Source organism: Leucoraja erinacea, chromosome 25 (genome assembly GCF_028641065.1).
Source record: "Leucoraja erinacea ecotype New England chromosome 25, Leri_hhj_1, whole genome shotgun sequence".
Taxonomy (NCBI): domain Eukaryota; kingdom Metazoa; phylum Chordata; class Chondrichthyes; order Rajiformes; family Rajidae; genus Leucoraja; species Leucoraja erinaceus.
Window position 1 is genome coordinate 19,604,168 of NC_073401.1, and position 16,440 is coordinate 19,620,607.

A 16,440-nucleotide genomic window follows, 5' to 3' on the forward strand; every position below is an offset into this window, starting at 1 on the left:
TAAACCATGGTTTAAAAGAGCAGTTTGCTTTATCTTTTTTCAAATGTGCTGGCATTGGGCAAAAGACATGGGGTACTTTTCCCCCCCGTGGTGCCATTCTTCAGATACTTTACACCAAACATCATGTAAAAATGAGTCATTTGGTGGTGAAGGTGTGCGCTGCTTTCTGATGGCCCCTGTTACTAAACATTGACAATTTCAGGTTGAGAATAAGGGATGGGAGTGTGGTGTGAGTGCAGGAAGGAAATCACTTCATGTTAATGCTCCGCTTCAAATTACAACCGCATCTAGACTAATGAGCCTGCAATGCAAACCTAATTAACCAAATAAAGACCTTGTTGGAAAGCTATGCAAGATACTGACGGAAGTTGTCCTCACCAGATGGAAGCTTTGTAATTCAATCTGAGCTTGTCGTCAGATTTAAATCCAGCTCAAAGCACAATATTTATCTCTCCGTTTCCGGTGAATGTTTGAGAGCAGATTCATCATTGGCGGTTAATCGATCAGAGTTTGGAGCACTCACTGAGTGGGAGTGAGCTATGTATCATGGCAGTGAGGGGGGGGGGGGGGGGGGAGAGAGAAACCTACAGCATTGGGGTAATTGTGTTGCTGAAGGGAGTGACACTGAAGAAGTAGTGCCTAGTGCTTACTGTTCTTGGAGATCACAGGACTGAGGTATGGGCTGGAGTAGACTAACGTGAGAGGGAGGGAGTCATAATGCCAGAGATTCCTACACTGAGTCAAGCCAGAAGAGGAACCTCGAGGGTCAGGGGTTGTGGTGGATATATTGTTGTTCCTTCTGGATCCACAGAAATCTTAAAAACATCTGGACTGTTTTTTGAGCTTCATGTGAACAAGGAATTCCATTGCACCCTGGTGTATACGACAACAAACAAATCTGAATCTGAGGAGCCAGTGGAGGTCACTTTCAGTGAAGATGGGTAGAGGGTGTTCCGTGCATGCTTCACCCAGACGTACCTTCAGTGTGAGCTCGGGTCTGTTCGCTGGCATTGCGCCCTGATTGGGGGACAGTCACCCATGTGAAAGTCCCGTTCCCCGTGGATGCGTCGGGAGCAAATACTAAATGTTCTCTCATGTTTTTCAGGCTGTTGTGATCTTGCTCGGATTGGGTGAGGTTTGGCAGCCTGTGAGGTGTCGCACTTTTGGAGGTTGAATATCTGGGGAAAGTAAATAGTTAATGGCACGCCCCTTGACAGCAGTGATGTACAGAGGTCCAAGACCATAATTCCATGATAGTGGCAACACAGGTAGATAGAGTGGTAAAGAAGGCGCATGTTCTGCTTGCCTTCGTTGGTCAGGGCATTGAGTAAACAGGGGATTAGCTACAGGGAAAGGTTGGGCAGACTTGGATTGCTTCTCTGGAACGCCAAAGATTGTAGGGAGACCTTATAGAAATAGATAAAATTATGAGATGCAGAGATAGGGTTGACAGACGGAAACTTTTTCCCCCAGTATGGAAAAAACATACCACAGGGCATAGCTTTAAGGTGAAAGGAGCAAATTTCAAAGGAGATGTGCAGGGCAACCTTTCTTTAGACTGGTGAGTGTGAGGAACACACTGCCAGGAACGGTATTGGGGGCAGAGATGAAATTGGCATTTAAGTGACTATTAGGTATTTGCAGGGAATGGAGGGATATCTCTCCATATCACTTAAATGCCACGTTCATATCTACCTCCAACACCTCTCCTGGCAGTGTGTTCCTGGTCCCACACATTACAAACTTCTCACGTCAAGACTAGTTTAATGTTGCATTGTGTTGGGGCATGGACATTGTAGGCCAAAGGACCTGTTCTACCGTTCTATGGGTGGGACCCGTAAATATCAAGGTCATTTCATCTTGCTGAGGTACCAGAACTTACCTCTGTTCTGTCTGAGTCTTGGACAATACTGCCCTCCACAGCGTCAGTCCTATATTAAACTTCAGTTCTGGACGTGCCTTTCCAGTAACAACCCCACAGCAGAAGAGTCCAGATCCAAACACACCCATCACTTCCTTCTAAACTGTGGGATGTATTTACTTACTAAAGGCATGAAGGACTCTGCTAGAAATGCAGCTGTTGCTGCACAGCATGAGACTCACTCTGGGAATAAAATGCTCAAGGACTGTGAAGGATTAACAATTTATGCTAGAGTTGAAAAGTGCATTCAGGAACGCAGTTCTCTTTCTGAAATTTTTTTAATTGAACAATTATGGGGAGAAATTTGATTGTGCTGATGGACAAATTAATTTGAACTGGAGCAGAACTGTACCGTTGTCTCTGCACACATCACATTGTGGCTCCAGCCTTTGTCAGCCCTGTTCAGCATACATTTGCAGGCTGTTACTTGCACAGCTGCAGGAGAGGGGCACAGACTGAAGCCATGGCCAGCATCTCCTACAGGGAGGGAAATGTCGGAACCAAGCCTTGCAGACCAGGATCAAAGGTGGCAGTCAGATGCCACTAAATGGCAGAGGGAGGTTCTCCAGGGGGCTGGGGGCACCACTGTGACCCAGTCTAGTCTCGGCAGCAGCTGGTTGGCACGGTTATCTACAGGTTTGAAACATGGGTGCAATGGTAAAGGAAGTTTAATGATCGGGATGCATACATCACCAAATCAGTTGGGCTTAGCGCAGAAAGGGTGACCACAGAAAGGGCGACCATTTTGTGTGAATTTGCGCTCTGTCCACCACAGCCATTTACAGTTCCTGTTTGCCAGTCATATTAATTCCAGTTCCCATTTTCGCACTGACCCGTCTGTTCTCAACCTCCTCCACTGCCAGGGTGAGGCCAAATGTAAACTAAAGGAAGAGGCTGCCTGGGTAGTCTACAACATGAAAATTGAATTCTCCAATTTTGGGCAACCCTCATCCAATCTGTCTTCTTCTCTCCTCCTATCTACCCATGTCCCCTCACATGTTCTTTACACCCTCAGTTCCCAGCCCCTTGTCACCAAGTTGGTGATATGCCCCAGTAACACTCGGGCCATCAAGACCTACTGGATCTGTGGATTGCTAACCATTTTAGCTCTCCTTCCTATTCTCATACTGACCTTTCCGTCCTGGCCCCCTCCATTGCCAGAGTGAGACCACACGCAAGCTGGAGGAACTGAGGTCACGTTGAACCTCCTCTGCCACTTCTTCCAATTTGGACAGGTCTTCTGTCCCCTCCTGCATTGGGATCGTGCAAGGTTAACTTTGGTCCCTATGCTCGAGGTCAGACTGAAGGTCAGTGGAACACAAAACAAACCCTGTGTAAGAAGGAACTGCAGATGCTGATTTAAACCGAAGATACAAAAAGCTGGAGGAACTCAGCTGGACAGGCAGCATCTCTGGATAGAAGGAATGGGTGACGTTTCGGGTCGAGACCCTTCAGACCCTGTTCCAGGTCCATCCGTCACCTCTGTCAATCGTGTCCCACCACTGGGTTCTTGTGTGCAAGTTCCTTCTAAGCCATTGAGGGCCCATTGAATGGTGGGAATGGCTGGTTACTGTATTTCCCGGCAATGAAGACGCTATGTTTTACCCGAAAATAAGGCCCGAAAATTTACCTGTGTCTTGGAGACTGAAGGCTCAATTGTTAGCCAAGAAAGATAGACTTGGGCCAAATCGCTTTTAAAACATGGGTGGGGGTGGGGTGGGCGACACAATGAGGCCTAACACAGGGGTTGGCAACCTACGACCCGTACTCCAAACTCAAGCGAACCCAAGCGAGCAGACCTGGGAACTGCAGCCATTCGCGGCACACGCTGCCAACCTGGGTGTCACAGCCAAACCTGGGGCAAGCGAGATGACCTGGGCGCTACAGCCAATCCCGTGGCACGCTGGCTCTGGAGGTGTGTGGCGGTTCTTGATCAAGTGAGAATAACAGAGCGAATAAGAATGTTGCTGCCTTGTCACGCGCACAAAAACAGTAGGTATTAGTTTTGAAATTCTCGTAATCACTATTTTTGACCTGGCTTGGAGACCGGACAGTGAGGGGACCAGCTCAAGAGTCCCGGTGTGCACCCGTTTTTCAAACCATCTCTCCACCTGCCATCACCCTCCACCCTCCACCCAGTCAGTCATTCTGGATCTTGGGCAAATTGAATTGTTACTTTCTTTATTTTTATTTTTTATTTTTTGGAGCGTGAGAAATTCTATGCCCTGCCCGCCTTTTTTCAAAATTTAGCAACTCAAAATGTGGGTACGTCTTCAATGCCGGGAAATACGGTAATTGCTTACTCCTGCACTCTGCCAAAGGTGGAACAGCAGCAAAGACCCCGTGGAGACGTTGGGCCAGGCAATCTTCATCTTTTATTTATTGAACGGAATCATTTTAGTGTCTTAACCTTTTTTTTCTTGTAAACGTTGCAGTGAACCATTGTGGCCCATTGAAGCCAGAAACGCAGCTATTGCCAACAGCTGCTTCACCTGCGCCATCAACCGAGTGGGAACCGTGAGTAGCAGCCGTGGTCTAGCTGGGCTGAGTCAATATCTCGTGCCCAACCTGCATAGCTGAAACAGATCGGTCTAGGAACGGGATGCCAGGGTGCTACTTTCACCTCCTCTCGCACTTTCCTGCCATGGATAGCTGTCAATGAATCGCTGTAGGAGTTCTACCTCCCCAGGGTCTGGACCTTTAATGGGGAAATCAAATTCTGGGAGCACATACAGAGTAAATGGCAGGGACCTTTGGAGCATTGACATGCAGAGACCATGGGCTGCATGTCCACAGTTCCCTGAGAATAATTAACACGTGAATGCAGTAATGAAGAAGGTATTCGGCATGCTTCCTTCATAGACTGTCGTTGAGTACAAGAGCTGGGACATGGTGTGACAGTTGTAAAACACATTGTAGATGCCTCACTTAGAGTACTGAGTACCATTGTGGTCCCCACGTTACACGAGGGATGTTGTAGCAATAGATAGTATACAGAAAATATCCGCCAGGATGTTGCATGGAATGGTGGGCTGTAGTTATGGGAGCTGGGATCGATGCGGTCCATTCTCAGTGGAGCACAGCATGTTGAGGAGAGACCTTGGAGGATATAAAATTATGAGGGCATAGTCAGTATAGATGGTCAGGGTCTTTTTCCTAGGGCAACAGTGCAGAACTAGAAGGTGTAGATTGAAGTTGAGGGGGAAAATATTTAAGTAGGTTTTGCGCACAGGCCATTTGGAACAAGCTATCAGGAGGTGGTGGAAAAGGAAACGAATAGAAGATATAAATAGCATTGGGATCGATTCTTGGATAGGGAAAGAGCAGAGGGACACTGGTCCAGTGTGAGTAAAAGGGATTAGTGTAGATAGACATCACGGTTGGCATGGATGAGGTGGGAGGGTCGGCTTGTGCGCTGCATGATTCCCACAGCGGAACAGGAAGGTGATATCAACACACAGGGATAATCACTAGACAATGACCTGCCAGCGATCCCAGTTCTCGCAGTGGATCTTATGAAGAACCACCACGTTACTACCCGCTTGTTGCTGAACAACTTGGCATCCCCTTGAACCCGCGTTGGCAATCAGCCAGGCATAACCAGGTTATGGGAAGCCCCTTATTTCAGTTCCTTCTTTCTGTCACTGATCACTTTAGCCAATATCCTCCTTCTATCTCTTCTTAAGGCATGGAGGACCTCCCTCCTACTCCTGCTTCTCATGACTGAGGAGGAGGCCATCAAGTCTATGCCAGCATTCAGAGCAATCAGGCTCTGCATTCTGAAGCCATTTTTTGGGTAACTTCTCATTCTAAGTCCCATTCCCCCACTTATTTCTCTGTAACCTATTCCCTCTTGCATGCTCATTAACTCTCATAGCCCCCACCCACCCTGTCCCCACAGTTCTACCATCCACCAATAATAGGTGATTTACATCAACCTACCAATCTTTTAACCAACGCGCCAAGTTCATTAACTATTCTGCCGAAGCTTTCATTCAGCTTCCAAAGTTGGGGGTGGTGAGCAGGAGTTGGAGGAGACGGGCCCTTCATCCTCTTACTGCAGCTGTGACTTCAGTCCGCATCCATTTAGTTTCAGCAGGTCTCACGGATTGCCGAAATTGCACTTGTGCCTGCACACTGGTGCAATGAGCAAGGTGAATAATATTGCCCATGTATTGCAACTGGATTCATGAGCTGCACGCATGAAATTTTGCATTCAAGCCATTGGATTAAACTCCCTTTATGCATCACAACTCCAGTGCAGTTGCATTTCTTGGCTAGTATTTGGTTGTTATGTTCCTGCTGTTTGTGGGGCCATGCCGTAACCAATTGCTTCTGTTTTTCCTATATTACATCAGAAGCTAAACTTAAAAATCAATTCACTGGCTGTAAAGTGCTTTGGGAATTCTTAAGGTTGTATTGTGGGGGCAGGCTTTCCTTGGCATGGAACTTCATACGGATTCTCTGGAACAAGATCAATGATGTGGTTCTAAGAGAAACAACAGACAAATTCCCCAGAGCCACATATGTTATTTAACTCCCCTGCTTTTCATAAGTGTGGGAAGTTCTAGGCTAACTTTTGACCCCAGGACTCTACATTCTGAAGATTTTTTTGGATGGCTTTTCATTCTAACCGTCTCCTAAGTTTTTTCCACAAGTGAAAGCTATTCCTCCTGTGGGACCCAAATTGACTGTGGTAAGCATGGGAATAAGATGCACTAAGTCTGTCACGTACAGCACTCACTACAGGAATATGTTGTTAAAGCAGCAGACGGCTTGCCCTTAAGTCATGGAACCTGCTTCATAAATTTAACTTATGTAACTTATTAATGGTAAAATATAAATTGAAATCCCTGATGTTTAGTTTAGGTTTAGGTTCATTCTTATCACATGTACTGAGGTACTGTTTGATGAAAGTACTCAGTAAAAGGAGGCATTTTCTCAAGCCAATCCTCTGCTCCTAATCCATCCGCTACCCTTGCTCAGCACACACCCACCATCCAAAGCTCAGACATGTCAGTCGATCCCCGTGAATCCAAATGTTTTTAAGGCACAATGGCTGGGATTTGTACCTCCCTTTGTGTAACAAACTGTTTCCACATTTTCCGGCCATGTGTCCCCTTCAACCATATTTGAGATCCAGAACCGGTGTCTGTGACGATACCACAAATAATATAGGAACTAATGGGCCTGTCCCACTCGGGCAACTTTTTAGGCGACTGCACGAGACAATGCCGGGTTGATGATTGCCGGGTAGTCGCCTTCATGGTCGCGAGGAGTTCCCGCATCTTGGGAACTAGTCGCGGCCTCATTATTTGTGTCTATCTTCGGTTTAAACCAGCATCTGCAGTTCCCTCTTCCACGTGGATTATACAGTTAGTGGCTAGTATGGTATAATGCACTAGATATAGACACTGCCTAAGTTTATGTATGTGTTGATACTGATTATACCACTTGGTACGACTTGCTACACCTTGTACCTGACACTGCCATCAGTCGAGAGTTAATGCTTTCAGGAAGAGCTGCACCTCTGCTTTTTGCATTTACACCCAGCGACACTACAGAGACAACAGACATCCACAAACTCAGGGTGTCAAACATATCACACTGACTGCACGTTCCTGTCGTATAGTAAACAAGGACATTTTAGCAGTTTAAGACAATGGTCTTAAATTTGCTTACTGCCTTGTCATGTCAATGAAACTGCACTATCAGTCACCCAAGTGCTGCTCATCAATGTGCCATAATGATCAAGAGGTTCATTTGCGGATCACAGAGCAGTAATACCAGGTTTCAGGTACAGCGTGATGCACTCCATTGTTTGCAGGTTTTTGTAGCAACAGCACTGGGTCTCAGGGCGTAGCCACTGAAACATCCAGGAGCATGCTGTGCTCTCCAAACACAGGGGATCATTGCTCCAGTGACTGGGAGTTGTGATAACAGGAAAAAGCTGGATAGGTAAGCATCATCAGGTGGCACACTCTTGCAAGGGGCCAAAGATAGATATGGCTAGGACTGCAGATGGACTCCACAGATAGACTGCCAGGACTGCAGCCGCCTCTCCTGATGGGAGGTTGCCAGTGAGATTTTGAAAGACATGAGTGCCTGCACTTTGGGAACCTGCAGTTGAGGCAAATGTTCATACCCATTCTGGAGGCTCTGGGCTGAAGAGAAGGTGCAGTCTCCATGAGTACGTCGTTCGTAGCGGAATGGGACATGCGGCAAAGATCCTCCTTGACCTCTATCAAAGCTGACCAAGTACCGCTGTGAAGTTATATCGGAGTTTCCAGATTGCAGAGAGGATGAGTTCCAGACCCAGTGCCTTTAACAAATGTGGTTTTGAAGACAAGGTTGGCTGTGTACAAGTAAATAAGAGCTTTAGGCCACTCTGGAGATGAGCTTTCGGCATTGGACTGTCGCAGAGGTCACTTAGGAAAGTTTTTGTGCTAGGGCCAAGGCAAGATAGGCAAACAGAAATCGACCAAAACTGTCAGGACTGCAGAATTTCTTGCCAGTGCTGTTTGTGTGGTTGCTGTTGAGCAAGCAATGAGTGCCTGCACTGGTTTTCAAGGTGGTTTTCAAATGTTCATACCCTTCTGGAGGCTTGTGCAAGAGAAGGTGCCTCTCCTGGAAGTCGTTTGCTCGCGGAATGGACCATGGAGCATAGGTTCCTTGAGGCAAACTAGCAATTGCTGCTGAGCTGTGAGGGTACGAGTAATGCAGAGAGGATGAGTTCCATCACCAGTGCCTTAACAGCCATTCGCACTTCTTGCAAGTCGCATGTGTAGCATCCATGCAGCAGCCTCTAGGCATCATGAGATCTGTTTCTCCATTGGATGTTGCACCGCCTCACTTAGGACCTTTAACCTTGGAAGAGGCAAATGGGGAAACTCTCCAAAATGTCAGGAGTGCTTTGACATCAGCTTGTGCGCCGTGCATGGTGCTTGAACCTGCGGCGTGTGGGGCTTCCGGGAGTGTTTGTTATCGATCAGCTCCGCGAGTGAATCTGACCAGATTGGATGCATCACTGAGGTTGGAACTCTTCTCTCAGCTCTGGTGAAATGCCGGCAGGAGCTCTGCTGGGTGATATGAGACTTGTTGGTTGAGCCGAGGATGATACCCATGTCTCAGCAAGGGAGCAGTCTTTTTTTTTTTTGGCTGTAATTTCAGTTGGTTGATTTTCAAAGCTTTTTAATATGTTGAATGGGACCGTTATTTGAACTACAGGAAGGAATGGCTGAGTAAGAGAGTCAATGCAAGGAAGATAAACAGGAGGATGAGGTCAAGAGTGTCCCACAGAACAAATACAACAGCATTTGGATGTCACATTACAGAAACCTTATCAAATCGTGTTTCTCACAGAACCACGAGCTGATACTACGAACAAGAAAGGGATATGTTTCAAGCATGGACCTAAATTAGTAAAAGTTGAAGAGACACTCCAAGGTTTAGGTAGGAAAGAACTGCAGATGCTGGTTTTAAATCGAAGGTAGACACAAACTACTGGAGTAACTCAGTGGGACAGGCAGCATCTCTGGAGAGAAGGAATGGGTGCTGTTTTGGGTCTGAAGAAGGGTCTCGATCCGAAACGTCACCCATTCCTTCTCTCCAGAGATGCTGCCTGTCCCGCTGAGTTACTCCAGCATTTTGTGTCTACCCCCAAGGTTTAGGCTTAGTTGAGGTTTCACCATGGTTGATCAATCCAGATTGAGGATGATCAAGAAGCAAGAATTAGGCTCTCATTGCCGGGCACTTCAGTGGCACAAATGCTTCTTGCCAGCCCTGTTTGATTGGTGTCTGGGTCTTGCTGCATCGAGGCTGTGACTGGAATTGACCAATGTGCAGTCATGACTGACTATCCCCAATTTTGATGGCTGGTCATTTGTTGAAACAACTAAAGGTGGGTCCGTCTTAGGGGACTGGCCTGAGGAACATCTGTGGCAATATCCTGGGAATAGTATGTTTGATTTCCAACAACAAAAACCATCTTTCTTCAAATTCGTTCAAATTCATAAGACATAGGAGCAGAAGTAGGCCATTCGGCTCATCGAGTCTTCCCCGCCATTCAATCATGGCTGATCTAACTTTCCCTCTCCACCTCATCTCCTGCCTTCTCAGTGGCAATGAATTCCACAGATTCACCACCCTCTGACTAAATAAATTCATCCTCAACTTTCTAAAGGTGCGTCCATTCTGAGGCCATACCTTCTGGTCCCAGACTCTCCCACTAGTGGAAACTTCCTCTCCTGTATCCCGGTCTTTCACTATCCGGTAAGTTTCAATGAGGTCCCCCCCCTCATCCTAAACTCCAGCGAGTACAGGCCCAGTGCTGTCAAATGCTGGCTGTTGGGTCTGACTCCAAACATTGGGGTGTTACTCCTGTGATATCCATTTAATTCGTTTTACAGGGTCTCCTTGATATCACACCCAGTCAAATTCAGCTTCAAGGGTGAGGGCTGTCACTCTCACCTCCCCTCTTAAATTCATGCACTTGTTCCACATTTGTACAAGGCTGTGCGAGTTCCCTCACGATGAGAACGATGACCTCCTTCTCCGCAGAGGATTCACTGTGGTGATGTTGTAGTTAATGATTAACGCAAAACGCTCGGCACTGGGACAAGGTACAGCTGGATTGCATTAAGGGAGTTCAAACCCACGTCCCACACGCTTTCAGATAATCCTGCGGCCTGATACTTGTGGGCGTTTGGATTTGGGTTCACACAGCAAGCACTGGACCAGAATCCAGACACTGGTCGGCTAGGGTCTCTGGGCCTGGGGATTGCCAGCCTGGGAGTAGATCTGGGTTTGTGTGTTCATGTTGGTCGGATCATTTTCATCATTGCCCGTGCCACCTTCTCGTTGTGCTCGAAGGCAAAGCTCCTGCCGTAAGAGGAAACATCTCAGAGAGGCGGGGGGGAAGGAGATGTGGAACTGCAGCCAGTTGTTGAGGACATCCTTGAATGCCCCGTTGAGAAGTGTGCAGATGCCCAGAGTGCTGTCCGCACCACCTCCATGTTCCTTGTGGTGTTGGAACCAAAGATACTAGAGGAGCTCCTCTAGTGTCTTTGGTTGGAACATACGTGGGGCTGCAGCGCCCCCTGGTTGGAGATTTTCATTCTCATTCATGTCAGCAATGCCACAGAAAATTAACCACGAGCATTACATCCCAATCAAACCACAACGATGACTAGGCTGTAGTATAACACTAGCCTAAGCATTTCACACGATTGTCAAACTATGAAAAAAGATCACCTCTGATTATTCATAGATATGATCGCCTGCTAAACAATATTTTTTTTCCTTTAGTTTATTGTCACGTGTGCCGATGTACACTGAAAAGCTTTTTTGTTGCATGCTAATCAGTCAGCAGAAAGACAAAGATGATTACAATTGATCCATTTACAGGGATAGATACATGAACAGGGAATAACGTGTAGTGCAAGGTAACGCCAGCAAAGTCCGATCAAGGGTAGACCGAGGGTCACCAAAGACGTAGATCGTTGTTCAGCACTGCTCTCTGGTATAACAATAGAATATTGAATACACACAACATTTCAAGCTAGCATAATTCTTGAACTGTCCAGAACTGAAAACAATACTTCAAATGTTGCCGAACCAAAGCTTGATAAAGCTGCAATGTGACTGGCCAATGTTTACAATTGGTATTGGCTTATTATAGTCACGTGTACTGAGGTACAGTGAACAGTTTTGGCTGCGTGCAATCTGGTCAAATCATACTGCACTTGAGTCCAATCATGCCGTACACGTACAACAAAGTGCAAAGAAACAATATCCGAGGGCAGAATATAGTGTCACAACAGTTATAGTGTTACAGGTATAGAGTAAAAGGGCAAGGTCGGCAATGAGGTCTGGAAGATCAGGACTACATCCTAGTCGTCATTAATGCCTACCCTTTTGTGGGGTACATCGAACAATCCCTGTTCCAGGCGTACACTGGTCCTATCCCCGAACTCTATCTCCGTTACATTGACAACTGCACTGGGGCTACCTCCTGCACCCATGCACAACTCATGGACTTTATTAACTTAACTAACTTCCACTCTGTGCTCAAATTCACTTGGAACATTTCCAAGACTTCACACCTTCCCATTTTCACCGCTTTCTGCCTTTGCTGAGAGCATTCCCACCCCAACTCTCTTGTTCACTCATTCCTTCCCACCCAAACCATCCCCTCAGGGATACAGACAGGGATAAGGGTGATGGTTGGTCGGTGGGCAGAAGGACCTGTTTCTGCGCTGCATCTCTAAACTCTAGGCTGCTCACCCATCGGAATTGCACCTTATCTGCTCTCCTTCCCTCCCAGGAACAGTTCAAGAACGAGTTCACTTCTGGTGATGGCAAGAAGGGTAAGCAGGAACACTTTCTATTTCATTTGTAATCTGATGCCTTTATTACTCCAGCTCTTGATCGGTAGCTCGCACCAGAAAAAACTTAATGTCTTGAAAGGACTGGCTTCTTGACACTGAACTTTGGGACACAGGTCACGACTATTCCATCCTCCTCACCTGTCCAAGCACTGAGTCTTGTTGGAAGCTTCCATCACTTACCTGTAGCTCTTTCCTTTACCCACTCCCAGCTCCACTGGCTCTTTACCGATGTTGGTATAAACTACTCCAACCTACAGACTCGCGTGAGGTGCTAATTTGGCAGCCGAAGCATAAGCTGATCCTGAATCTCGGTCTCGGATAACTTTTCCCCAGCCAGTGTGCATCCACACCTCCCAGTCGCAACAGCAGGCTGTCTGGCCCTGGTTGAAAGGCAGTCACAGCGGGGAGGGACAAGGGGGAATAGTTAGTGTTTTGGTGAAGAGTATCTCCATTGTCTGAGTGAGGCCAAACGCAAATTGGAGGAACAGCACCTCGTATTTTGCTTGGGTAGCTTATAACCCAGCAGTATGAATATTGATTTCTCTAACCAAGTAATACCCTTGCATCCCCTTTCTCTCGGTCCCTCCCCCACCCTAGTTGTACTAATTTCAATGTCATCCTGGTGAGTTTCATTGTCTGCAACTTATTTTCACCGAGCCCACAGCTAAGAATAGCATGTTTCCTTTATCATCATTACTTTTTTGCATATCCTTCATTCATTTGTTCTATATCTCCCTATATCAGTGTCTATATCTGTAATTACCCTTTCCCCTGACTGTCCGTCTGAAGCCGAAATGTCACCTATTCTTTAAATGCTGTCTGACTCACTGAGTTACTCCAGCTTTTTGTGTCTCCTATCTTTGCTTACGGACGATGTCTATTAGCAGTTCAGTCTCGGATACAAAATATTGATTAAACTGGCATTTGATATTCATGGCTGGCAGTTCTTGGGACGGTGCTTCAGGTGTATTGTCCGGTCAGATGCTGCATAGTTGTATTAATCCATTTTTCTCTGTTCCCTTTTGAAAGCTCATAAGGACTTTGGACATTTCTACGGCTCCAGCTACGTTGCTGCACCTGACGGTAGTCGGACTCCTGGTCTGTCCCGTACCAGGGACGGGTTGCTTGTTGCTGAGCTGGATCTCAATTTGTGCAGACAGACAAGTGATAAATGGGGCTTCAAGGTAATTAGAAGCGGAGCTACTTCCTGGTGCTCTCTCTTTCTCTGTGACCCTTTCTGCTCTCCGCAGAGACCCTTTCTGCTCTCCGCTCTCCTCTACAACTCCTCAGTTCACTCATCACTTCCCACCCAAACCACTCCCTCCCCACATCCTTTCCCATACAACCACGGGAGATGTAACATGTGTCCCTATACCCCCTCCCTCGTATCAATCCAGGGACCCCAGTACCTCTACCAGGTGAGGCAGTGGTTCCCATGCACCTCCACTAACCTCATCTACTGCATTTGGTGCTCTCGACGTAGCCTCCATTACATCGACGAGACCAAGTATAGACTAGGCGACCGTTTCATTGAACACTTTCCCTTGGTCCGCCTATGTCCACACAAGCGTAATGACCAGCCCCCTGTTTTCACCCTGGGCACGTTACAACCTTCTGGCCCAGGTCATCGAACTCTCCACTTTCCGATAATTTACTCTGTTTGTATTGGAATTGCTCATCTTTGCTGTTGTCCACCTGTGATGTAGGCTCAGAATTCCCCCTTCATTTGCAAACCCTGACTATTCGGTATAACACATCACACCTGCTTTATCACCTTCTACATCGTCTATTAGCTGCTCGGCTCCACACCAATCCCAGTTCCTAAGTTATCGCAGGTATTCTTTCCCTGCCACTTCTTTCCCAGTACTCATGGAAACATTCTCTCTCCACAGATGCTGCCTGACCTACTGTGTTTCCTGTATTTGTTTTGTTATTTTAGATTTCCAACATATGTGGGTCTTTCTCGTGGCCTGCATTATCCACTGCACTCTCTCCACCAGTATTTTTGCTGTCCTTCTCATCGGCACAATATGCCTCCCAAACCGGGATGTGACCTGTGACACTGTCACATTCAGCTCAAATCAATCTACTCGGTTTGAAATGCCCCAGTCAGTTCCCTTTCTCTGCCCTCTACTCACGACCCTTCTCCTGCTGCATCCTTACTTTTCCTCTCTTTTGGTACTGAAGCAGTGTTCTTGACCAGGGGTGGGGATGGAGTGAGCCCAGATTGGGGCGGAGAATTGAGCGAGCCCAGACGTGCAGGGGTAGGGGCGACATTGAGTGGAGGGGACCTGGCCTGCTACAGAAAACGCTTTGTAGGACAGGCTAGTTTGGTGTAGCCTCTGTCCCAGGGCTTGCTGAAATACCCCCTCCTGAACAAGTCCTGTATTCCCAACCTGCCCAGCACACAGAGACTGGTGCTCAGAGGTACTTGTGGGAGCTGGAGGTTGTGGGGTATGCACGCTGTTAATTGTCCGGCAGGATGCCACTGCAGCGAGCTGACAAAGAGCTTCATTGGTAGCTTGAGACAGCCTTGCATTTGGATGAACATGACAAGGGTGGTAATTTCTTGCTGGGGAACTTGTATTCCTAACCCCTTTATTTTAATTTTCATCCTCAGATGACTGCGAGGCTGGAGACGTATGCGGACGAGCTTTATCAAGCAGTGCAGTACAACTTCCAGCCCAACATTGTCACTGAGTATTGACACAAGCTGGAGGCCTGGACCAGAGGGGCAGGGTTTAATCAGCTCAGCTTCCTTCCCGTCTTTTGCCCAAGGTCACTCACTATACTTCGGTCACTTTGTCTTGTAGAAAAAAGCTATTAAAAAAAGAGCTGCCAACTTGAAAGCACCATTTGGGCTGTTCACTTCATCTCATAGTCAGTCAATCGATCTATCGCCTAAAGTCTGACTCTATCCAACAATGGTGGTGTTGTCAGCGAATTTAAAGATGGAGTTGGAACTGTGTCCAGTTACACAGTCAGAGTCATACAGCTGGCCATTTGGCCCAACTTGCCCACACCAGCCAACATGTCTCAGCTGCACGAGTCCCACCTGCCTGCGTTTGGCCCATATCACTCCAAACCTGTGCAATCCATGTACCTGTCTAACTGTTTCTTAAACGTTGAGATAGTCCCTGCCTCAGCTACCTCCTCCATGCACCCACCACTCTTTGTGTGGAAAAAGTTACCCCTCAGATTCCTGTTAAATCTTTTTCCTTTAACTTGGGCAAGAGTGTTTTAGTGTCATATGTCCCAGATAGAACAATGAAATTCTTACTTGCAGCAGCACAACAGAATATGTAAACACAGTACACTGATATATAATATGTACACACAAAAAAAACCACACAATAATAGTGTAATAATAGTCTAGTTCAGAGCTTGAGTTTGTAGTGTTTAATAGCCCAACATCTGTAGGGAAGAAGCTGTTGCCGAACCTGGATGTAAAGGGCCTGTCCCAGTTGCCTATTTTTTCGGCGAGTGTCGGCATCATTGACTGACGTATCAGGTCACCAAAAAGTCGTGGCGTGACGACGTATATTGACGCGCGGTGTCTCAAGTGTCGCAACACTTTTGTCGCCACTGGATTTTGAAATGTTCAAAATCTCGCTGGCTGGCAGTCACCGAAAAAAATCGCCAAGTGGGACAGGCCCTTTAGTTTTCAAGCTTCTATACCTTTTTCCCAATGGCAGGGGTGAAATGAGTGCGTGGCCAGCATGGTGTGGGTTTCTGATGATGCTGGCTGCCTTTTTGAGGCTGTGACTCCGGTAAATCCCTTTGATGGGTCCAGGAAAGATCTTTGGAAATATACATGCCCAAATATTTGAAGCATTTTGACTCTCCACCATAAACAGGATTGTGGGTCCTCATCCTTCATCTTCAAGGGCAGTAATGGCTGGTCATTAAGATCCAAGTGAAGATCAGGTGATGCAAGGGGCCAGAGAAATCAGAGGCAGAGTACTTGCATCTCATTTGGGGCAACAAAGAATTGTGATAAAAGATGAGAGATTCCATTTTAAAAATTGACTCCATGTTGTTTTGTGAAAGGACATCAATGGGGTCCAGGATCTTGAGGAAGTGTCCAGTATAAACGAGCCCCATTTGTCCTGCTGAAATTGAGACCATCAG

The 16,440-nt window shown here is 46.9% G+C and overlaps 1 protein-coding gene across 1 annotated transcript in view; it reads left to right on the plus strand.

The window, feature by feature from the left end:
• Positions 1-15,158, plus strand: part of upb1 (ureidopropionase, beta) — a 52,100-nt gene extending 36,942 nt beyond the window's left edge. The window contains exons 7-10 of the mRNA XM_055655937.1: positions 4,357-4,438; positions 12,246-12,288; positions 13,339-13,493; positions 14,930-15,158. Coding sequence (XP_055511912.1) covers positions 4,357-4,438; positions 12,246-12,288; positions 13,339-13,493; positions 14,930-15,016 — 367 coding nt within the window. The 3' untranslated portion in view covers positions 15,017-15,158. The remainder of the gene's footprint in view (positions 1-4,356; positions 4,439-12,245; positions 12,289-13,338; positions 13,494-14,929) is intronic.
• Positions 15,159-16,440: the final 1,282 nt, after the last annotated feature.